General features: G+C 40.3%; 1 protein-coding gene across 1 annotated transcript in view; it reads left to right on the top strand.

The window, feature by feature from the left end:
- The window catches only part of LOC116701437 (uncharacterized), a 51,930-nt gene that overhangs the window by 38,325 nt on the left and 4,737 nt on the right, over positions 1–8,868 (top strand). The window contains exons 32-45 of the mRNA XM_032535144.1: positions 165–266; positions 409–466; positions 2,099–2,199; positions 2,588–3,536; positions 3,637–3,758; positions 3,857–3,979; positions 4,118–4,175; positions 5,432–5,566; positions 5,736–5,828; positions 5,910–6,086; positions 7,055–7,225; positions 7,570–7,638; positions 7,741–7,874; positions 7,980–8,126. Of these exons, the coding sequence (XP_032391035.1) occupies positions 165–266; positions 409–466; positions 2,099–2,199; positions 2,588–3,536; positions 3,637–3,758; positions 3,857–3,979; positions 4,118–4,175; positions 5,432–5,566; positions 5,736–5,828; positions 5,910–6,086; positions 7,055–7,225; positions 7,570–7,638; positions 7,741–7,874; positions 7,980–8,126 (2,439 nt within the window). The remainder of the gene's footprint in view (positions 1–164; positions 267–408; positions 467–2,098; positions 2,200–2,587; positions 3,537–3,636; positions 3,759–3,856; positions 3,980–4,117; positions 4,176–5,431; positions 5,567–5,735; positions 5,829–5,909; positions 6,087–7,054; positions 7,226–7,569; positions 7,639–7,740; positions 7,875–7,979; positions 8,127–8,868) is intronic.

Raw genomic sequence — 8,868 nt, 5'->3', positions numbered from 1 at the left:
CTCTCCATTAGTGCATATGTAGGTCCAATGCATATGTAGGTCAACAGAGTGAAAAAAACCCTTGTGGGATTAATAAAGTATAATAAAAAAATAAATAAAAAAAATCAAAGAACACGAGTTAGTTTTTCTAACAGAATGCCTTCTGACAGAGTTTCTGACATTAGGGGTTACAGAGACTTCCACCCGCACCATTGATTAACCAGAGGGAGGAACTCAGACGTTTGGCGGCTTCATTTGAACAAGAAAATGGATATGGGGAGGCTCAGGTTTGGTCCTTGTTCTTTCATTTGTGGTCATTATTATAACTGTCCCTTCATAAACTGAGATACATAACAGAACAATTTTCCTTTGCCCAGCACTGGAAATTGCATAACATTTTACCAATTGTTGTTGATGTCTGGTCTCCAGGTTGTTGATCTGAATGAGGAGATTTACAAAAACATCTCAAAGCAAAGCTTTGAACCAGGTAAGGTCACACCCTGCCTTCATTTTGAGACTTTTCTTTTTTTTCTTAGTAGTTTTGGTGAAATACGAAAGTCACGACCTTTACCAGGGCTGTAGGTTCGTACTCGAGTCCGGAGACCGTTTGTCCATGGTCTCAGACTCGACTCGGACTTGTCTCGGTCTCAGCCACTGGTCTTGCCAAAAATGGCTTTTGGTCTCGACCGAGTCCAGGTGTCTTTATTATGTTGATAATAATATTGGAGGGAAAGTAAAACACAGTTGAGGTGGGGATCTTGTTCGGCTTTTTACAAGTTTAGATCGCTAGCTAACGCTACGCCAACGTTTACTAACGTTAACCTAACAGCGTTAGCCTAGCATAGTTTCGGCGAGCTAACGCTAATGTTGTAATTTATATCAGATTGTATAACTGTTTCTTTAAAAAAAAGTCCCAGTCACTTACATCCCTATGTCTGTGTGGTGGTGAGTTGAACAAAAGGACACAGACACATGTTTATGAGGGGGTGGGCGGTAGAGTAAAAGAGAGAAGGGAAGAGGAAAGAGACAGACATTCAGAATGTCAGCTCTGAGCATGTTGCTTGTGTTTGCTGCATGAACTGCATGTCTCCAAAATTTATATTTTGCATAATAAAGTGCAACCTAAAGTGAACCTAAGGTCCAAGTCGGGACCAACGCTAACCACAACTGTATTGTCGCATACAATCAACCTCTGCTGCTAAAAGCAGTCAACCTGCAGTGATGTTTTGAAATGGAGACACACCCATCGTACCTTTTTTGAAGGATACAACGGTATACAAATACTTGCACTGTTGAGTGTAATGTAAGAAATGGTCCTTATGAATTTCTCAATTAATCCTAATTGAAAAAAGAATTGGTGTGTGTGTTGAGAAGAGACTTTGATGTTTAATGATCATTTTATGCAGTTTCTCTTTTGTGTTGTTTATGACATTGACGATAAAGCATGACTTTGTGTTTTAAGGGCTTCACACTGTATAAGGTTAAGTGTGTGTGTGTGTGTGTGTGTTTGTGTGTGTGAACCGGCCCCTTCCCTGCATATATATATTTTTTTAAATTCTGCACTGACATATGTTAAATTACACTCTGTTCATTTTTTATCCAAACTTTAATGTTTTCTGAAAATATATGTCTTTCCTATTAACCCACGTCCAAATATTAATTCATTTTTTAGGGAAGCCATAAACCAACCATAGGGCTACACTCTGTAATACTGGTCACTTTTCTACACTACATCTGGAATGAAGCTAAATTGTCATGTAATTGCTCATATGCTCAGTACTAGTAGCTAATATAAGTAATCACCATATGTCATTCTGTTTTCTTTAGAGTATATGATATCAAGGGGAATGGCTATACTCTTAAATCCTGGGTGTTGTGACACTGTTTTTTCTTCAACAAATATCCCAAAATGATTGTCTTGATACTGTCATGCATAAGACCTTTTTTTCTGTCCTGGACTCAGTCTTGACTCAGACTCAAACCTCTTTGGACTCGGTCTTGACTAAGACTCGACCAGTCCTGGTCTTGGACTTGTCTTGGATTGGACAAAGGTAATCTTAACTACAGCCCTGAACTTTACTGTACAATATTTCTTCTGTGTTTTCCATCATCTACACAGCCATACAGACAGTGAAGGCACTTCGGGATCAGCAGCACATTGGGCATGAACTTCCTGTGGACACCTCGGCCACCCTTGATGCTGAAAATGAGCTCTGTCAGGTCAGACAATTTGGCATTATACTACAAGTAGATCAACCAGGTAATCTGATTAGCCAACCAGACAATGAGCTAGTGATCAAATCAGAATGACCGCACACCATGCTCATCACTATAAATATTACTCTAGTAGTTAGTGTTGCCATGGAAATGCCAGATGAATCAAAAACTGTTTTTGAAATGTTTTTAATCATGAAAATAAATCACAATTCTTTATTTTTCTTTTGATATCTTAGTTCTAACAAGATTGAGAAGATCAGATAACACCAATTACCCTTAAAGAGGCTTTAGAATGTTTAATTGGACAATGTAATTTGGTGTGGTGTTCAGCTCTTTCACAGCTGAAAAATTAGTGTTGTACTTAATACTCTTGTTTCCTTTAATTTCAAAGATGGTGATTGATGAGACCCCCCTGACTGATTCAAGAAGTAGTGAGGTCAAAACCGAAGGAACAACCATTGGACCATTAAAAAAATCAACCACTTCCAAATTGAGGGGGCCATCACAAACGGCAGCAAATCTGGATTCTGCTGTAACTCACTCCACCATTACAGCCGTCTCCAAGCTTCCAGTCAAATCTTCCAGCTCTACTCCCGACACCACCGAATCGACAGCACCCATCTCCAAACTCTCAGTCGCCACCTACAGCTGTACTACAGCCACCAATAAATTGAGACAAACTGCCAATGAATGTACAGCAACCACATCTAAATGTACAGCATCCTCGTCCACTCCCAGTGCCACCATCTCAAGCACAACCTCAACCACATCTAAATGTACAGCATCCTCGTCCACTCCCAGTGCCACCATCTCAAGCACAACCTCAACCACATCTAAATGTACAGCATCCTCGTCCACTCCCAGTGCCACCATCTCAAGCACAACCTCAACCACAAAATCTGCAACATTGTCGAAACCACCGGAAAGAACTGGAGCTGCAGCCAAAGTTCCAGTGACTTCATGTAAAGCTGTCACTGCCTCTAACGTGGAATCCACAGTATTGCCTGAAGCTTCCTGCAAAACTGCACCTGTCTCTAAAATGGAAAATGTCTCGAAAAAATCTGAAAATGCATCCATAACTGTGGTCACATCTCAAATTATGATGAAATCTGTAGCCCCTGCTAGAATAACTAAACCACCAGTTAAATGTGAAAACACTCCAGCCTCTATCAAGGCTGCACACCGGAGGAATTCTGTGGGATCAACTGTTGATGATGCATCAAAGATTCATAAGAGTAAGACACTTGCCGCTCCCTACCTTAACTCCAGGTCTGAAAATAAGACTCCACTACATACTTCCACAAGTAAGACAAAGCCAAAGGAAACCTCTTCTAAAGTTGGTAAGTATTATTTTTACGGGGGAAAATTACTCAGTAAGTCTCTATGAATTGGTCTCTTTTTGGTTTAATCGGAGGTTTGCATTGGTTCTTTACTTTATAGGCTTAGACCAGCTGATCGTAGTGAGATGTGGAGAAAGGAAGCGAGTCTACTGTAAGCTCTGTTTAGTTGTGTTGACAAGTTCCAGTCACCCAATGGAATTCACCCACCAATTTAACTATGTGGTACGTGCTTTATAAGTCTGGTTGTAGAAAATGTATGAAGCTTGTAAAGCAGGTCAGTATTACAGATGCTAACTGTGTGCCCTTAATGATATTACTAGAAAAAGCAGCACCCTGGGTGGAATGCCCAGAATGACAAGTCGTTTGAGTTGCGGAGCAAATTGGCAAAGATAGTGAGCTACTTGGCTGAGGTTGAGAAAAATGTAGGATCCCCATCCAGTAAGGTGACCAACTCCAGCCTCCTTACACATTCAAAATCACCCGAAATTGACAGTCTGTTTGGTTGTTAATCTGCTTTAAGAGTGTGATGCAATGTGTACAAAAATTGGCTTTTAATTGTTTTGTGCCATACTTTTTGCAAGGAAGTGGAGGTGAAGCTTGAAGAGTACAAAGAGCTGGCGGATCTTCCAGTGGTCGAAGGTAAAGATATCTTAGTAACTCACCCAAACATGACTTACAATGGAAAAAAATAAAAATAACAAAGAGCCCTCTGCTGTTTGTTGAACTGTTCATCAATATTAGTGGGGAACTGCCTGAGGAATTATCCCTGCAAAAGCACAATACTGCAGATGTTTATTTTTATCTAGAGCAAACTTCTTTTACTGTAAAACTTTAAAGTATATCTGTATGTTACAGAAAATAGTTTGGAGAAGAATCATTAAAAGCATCCAGTATAAATAAATGAAACAAGATTACTTGTTGGGGCATTTTTTCCCATTTTATCTGATAGTGACAGTGGATAGATAGTAAAGGTGGAAGACAGATGGGGGGTGACACACAGCAAAGGGCTGAGGGTCTAACTCAAACCATGGCCGCTGCAAAAGGACTCCGCCTACATGGGGCGCACGTTCTTACTGGGTGAGATAGAGGTCCCCCCCCCCCCCAAAAAACAGGTTTCTAAGCATAATGAGGTTTTAGTTGGAGAGGGAATTCCATATGCCTATTGGTAAGAAAATAAATAAGATAATTAGGTGAAGAAGCAATCAGTCAATCAGGCCACAGGTTGATCTCAGTTTTAAGGCGGTTTATTGAACATATAATATCCCTGAATCTGCCCTACTACTAAATGAAGACTTTAGTTAGAAGTTATGTAGCCTAGCTAAATGTATGAAAAATACAAATGCAATAAACAATAGAATATCTTTGTTCACATTGAAAAACATGTCATCAGAGATATATGATGGTCAGTGTGTGTTATAGTGTGTTTAGCTTTCCTAAACCGTGACATCTGCCTTTCTACATCTGTTCTCACACACACTGTATGTATAATGGGCATGTTGGACTCTTATACCCCTTTTCCACCAATGTTTGCGTGTATATGATCCCAAAAAAAGGGAAATTACAGTGTTACAGCAGCAAAATATCAGTCACACAGCACAGTGTATATATGTAGGGTTTTTAAACACAGGTTAACCTGAAAATAGTAGACTCTTTTCCCATGGACAGTAGACAGGTGTGCCTATCTGTAATATCTGATTGGCTAAAAGTATGGTCTGATATAATAATGACGTGTTACTTCTTTGGCGTACACCATGTCATTTCATACCATATCGACCATCTCAATTTAGTCTTTTGCATCCAGATGAGCAGAGTCACAATAGACAAACCTGAATTATTGAGAAATCATTCGTGCCAGTTTATATTCACAATTTTCTTAATTATATCTTTATTCTCAGCTATTGAAAGGCTGAAAGAAAAAATGGAACCGAAAGATTTGCAGGTCTTATCACCCCCCAAAGCCAGTACTGCACCGGTTTTGAGACAGCAAATTCCTTCTGCCAGTCCATATGGAGCTTCAAGCCCAGATGACGGTAAATTCAGGTGTCCTTTCTAGGCATCATTTAAGTCTTAAAATGTATTTGTATTTTTAATCATAACATGAGAAACGCATATGTCTTTGGGACGTAATTAGAAGACCTGTGAATGAGGCCCGGAAGTATGTAATTATATTAAACCAATCACTGCAATTTTGTCTCTCAGAGATGTACATGCAACAGGACAAAAAACTTTCTGATAACCAATCAGAGCAGGAGAAAAAAAATGAGCTCAAGGCACTATTGATCCAGAATCCAGGTGAGAACCCACATGCCTACACACAAGATTGGTTCCACTCTCTCTACTCACACTTTTTGATACATGCTGTTCTTAATTCAGAAATTGAATCCAGTTCAAAAGAGGAAGGAACTCTTGCTGTCGGTCAGTCCGACAGAGCTCAGAGTGTAAAGAGTTCAGAGCCAGAAGCTGATGACACAATTTCAGACCAGCTTCCTTTGTGGCCGATCTTGAATAAAAATGAGCCCAATCCGAGCATACAAGACGCTGGCATTGCAGGTATGTTGGTTGTGTGTCATACACAGAAAATTGTAATTAAAATATTAACAACTGGACTAATATGTAGTAGATGACTCACTCCTATTTTAAGCCTCTATCATTTGCTATTTGTGTATTATTTTGTAAAATGAACCTATTGTAGATTTCACTGTTGATATATGTAAATATACAGTGTCATTTTGTTACCAGACATTCACACCGCCACCGACTTGAGCGTCCATAGTTACCCAAAGTCATTAATTTTCAATGGAAGCCGGCTTCTCCCAGCTGCAAGGAGCGGCAAATCTGTTGGTGTCGCGTTTTGGGTGTTTTGAGCATGTTGAGCGTCAATCAGAAAATGTTTCAACTTTATGGTAATGAGCTATGACGCGGTTCAGCGGTGCAGCGGCCAACGCCAGCCGCCAATCAGAATATAGACGTCCTTCACGCTGGCTGATCCCAGAGAAACATACGATGTCAACTTTTTTAAACTGTTCCTACCAAAACATTAATTCTGAGAACAAGCTCAAAATAAACAAAAGCTGCTGGTCACATCGTCTCTAAATGGTCCGCTCACAGTGAATCCTGCATGGATTCCTAGGTTTAGTCTGGCGGCTGCTCGCTCTGCCTGTACGCTGCTATGGCTCAGCGGCTAACAAGCAAGCTAACTGCTAACAGACTCCGCTGCGACCAATTATCAATACAACTTCTGTCATTATATATGTAATTTACAAAGATTTCTAGTGTCGGTGTATTGGCCGTGGCTGCGTGTGTTTCTGCCGGTCGAACAGAGAACACCGCCACGTCAGAGCGGCCAAAGCGTCAAAAAGCTTCCCTGTACTTTTTGAAAAGCGTCCTTGGCGGGGCGGCCAGAGCTTTTTTTGCAGCTCATGTCGGTGGCGGTGTGTACGTACGGTGATTTATGTTTTCTCTTCCTTCTGCATCAACATTTACACAAATCCACCATCTCACTCATGCGTTCCTTCCAGCAGGTCAAATGCAGAAGCCCCTGGGTGCTGCTGACTCCACGGCCGGGTTCGCCCAAACCTGTGATCCCGAGAAGAGACAGCAGCAGGAGAGAAGTGATCCAAAGTTACAGGACACAGAGGTGGTGCTGGAAGGCAGCGAAACAGCAGAACGTGTATCAAATCACTCACAAGGTAGGTGTTAAGTGTACAAAATCTTATTTGACAACCAGTAGTAGCAGTCTGGTGATGTCGTGAAGTAGCGTGCAGTCAGGGTAGGTTTCCTCACCACCGTTGCAGTCGGCTTCTTGTTTCTCTGATACCTTTTAGATCCATACTGTTAGATTACAAAAATCCTTTTATCCGGTTGAAAATATAGTTAAAGGCTGAAATAGAAAGTTTGTGTGCAAAAGCCTAACCGGACTTTACCTTGAATGAAATTACATAATCACAAATTTTTTCAACATTTTTCTAAGTCAAGAAAATATATAACATAGGCTTAGTCATTTTTGGACATTAATTTTGGATTGTTTACACAGGGGAAAGTGCAAAGTGCTGCAGTAATTTGTCTACATACTTGAAGGTGTTGGAATATGGCCCAATCATAGGTAAGGGTGATTTTCCTTCTACAGCAAACCTAATTCACTCCCATTAGTTTGTGTCATTTCACAAAAGCATACAATATGTCAAAGACAGCATGTTGTCATCAGGTCTGGGATCTGTGTGGGAGTGTCGAGGGATAAAGCAGAATTCGTTCTACCTTTGTGGGAGATGCAGGGAGACGCTCTCCGTCGGTGACATCTGTCGACACATGCTCAGTGATGAGCACCAGCGCAAATGCATAGTGAGTGTTCTCTCAATAATGCAAAATACAGTACAACAATACAATATAACAACCTAAGTATTTAACAATTGCTTCCATGTTGTTTTTTTCTTTTTTGTATGACAGATCCATGTGTTTCAGTGGAGGAAATATCCTCTGGATCTGCACTTCTGGCTGAAGGACGATCTGCTCCAATGGATGAAACAGGAACTTTTACAGGAAGTAGCCCAGATGCTCTCAAAACAGGAGCATTATAACAAGATAGATGCACAGGTAACATGTTAGGTCCACGTATCATGCATGTTAGCTCAAATGCCCATGGGGTCATTTTGGCAAGATATGGTTATTAATGTATTTGTTGTCTTTTTGATAAGTATTGTAAATTGTGTTGTTTAGGGTGTGTCAATTCCACTCTGACAACAAATCTTTTACAGTGTTAGTGTCAGATATTAATACTCAGAGCACGGTATCAACCTTGGCCTTTTTGGTCAGTAATAACTAACAAGTTTTTGTTACTTTTTTACTGATGAGATGGGACTGTTTCCCCAGAGGCATCTTAGTCTGGTCTTAATTACAGATTTACTACCCTGCAAATATCTTTACTTCTACTGTGATTATGAATACTAACACAAAACGTTTTGTCATGCACATTCCAAGAACCCTCATGTTACATTTATGATACAGTGAGGGGGGGCGAGTATTTGATCCCCTGCTGATTTTGTACGTTTGCCCACTGACAAAGAAATGATCGGTTTATAATTTTAATGGTAGATTTATTTGAACAGTGAGAGACAGAATAGCAAGAAAATCCAGAAAAACACATGTCAAAAATGTTATAAATTGATTTGCTTTTTAATGAGGGAAATCAGTATTTGACCCCTTCTCAATCAGTAAGATTTCTGTCTCCCGAGCTGACATTAGGAGCACACTCTTAAAGGGAGTGCTCCTAATGTCAGGTGTATAAAAGACACCTGTTCACAGAAGCAAGCAAGCAATCAATCATATTCAAAACTCT

The sequence above is a fragment of the Etheostoma spectabile genome, chromosome 14 (assembly GCF_008692095.1).
Source record: "Etheostoma spectabile isolate EspeVRDwgs_2016 chromosome 14, UIUC_Espe_1.0, whole genome shotgun sequence".
In the NCBI taxonomy this organism is placed as follows: domain Eukaryota; kingdom Metazoa; phylum Chordata; class Actinopteri; order Perciformes; family Percidae; genus Etheostoma; species Etheostoma spectabile.
The sequence above is the reverse complement of the archived record's forward strand: the minus strand, read 5'-3'. Positions and strand labels throughout refer to the sequence as shown.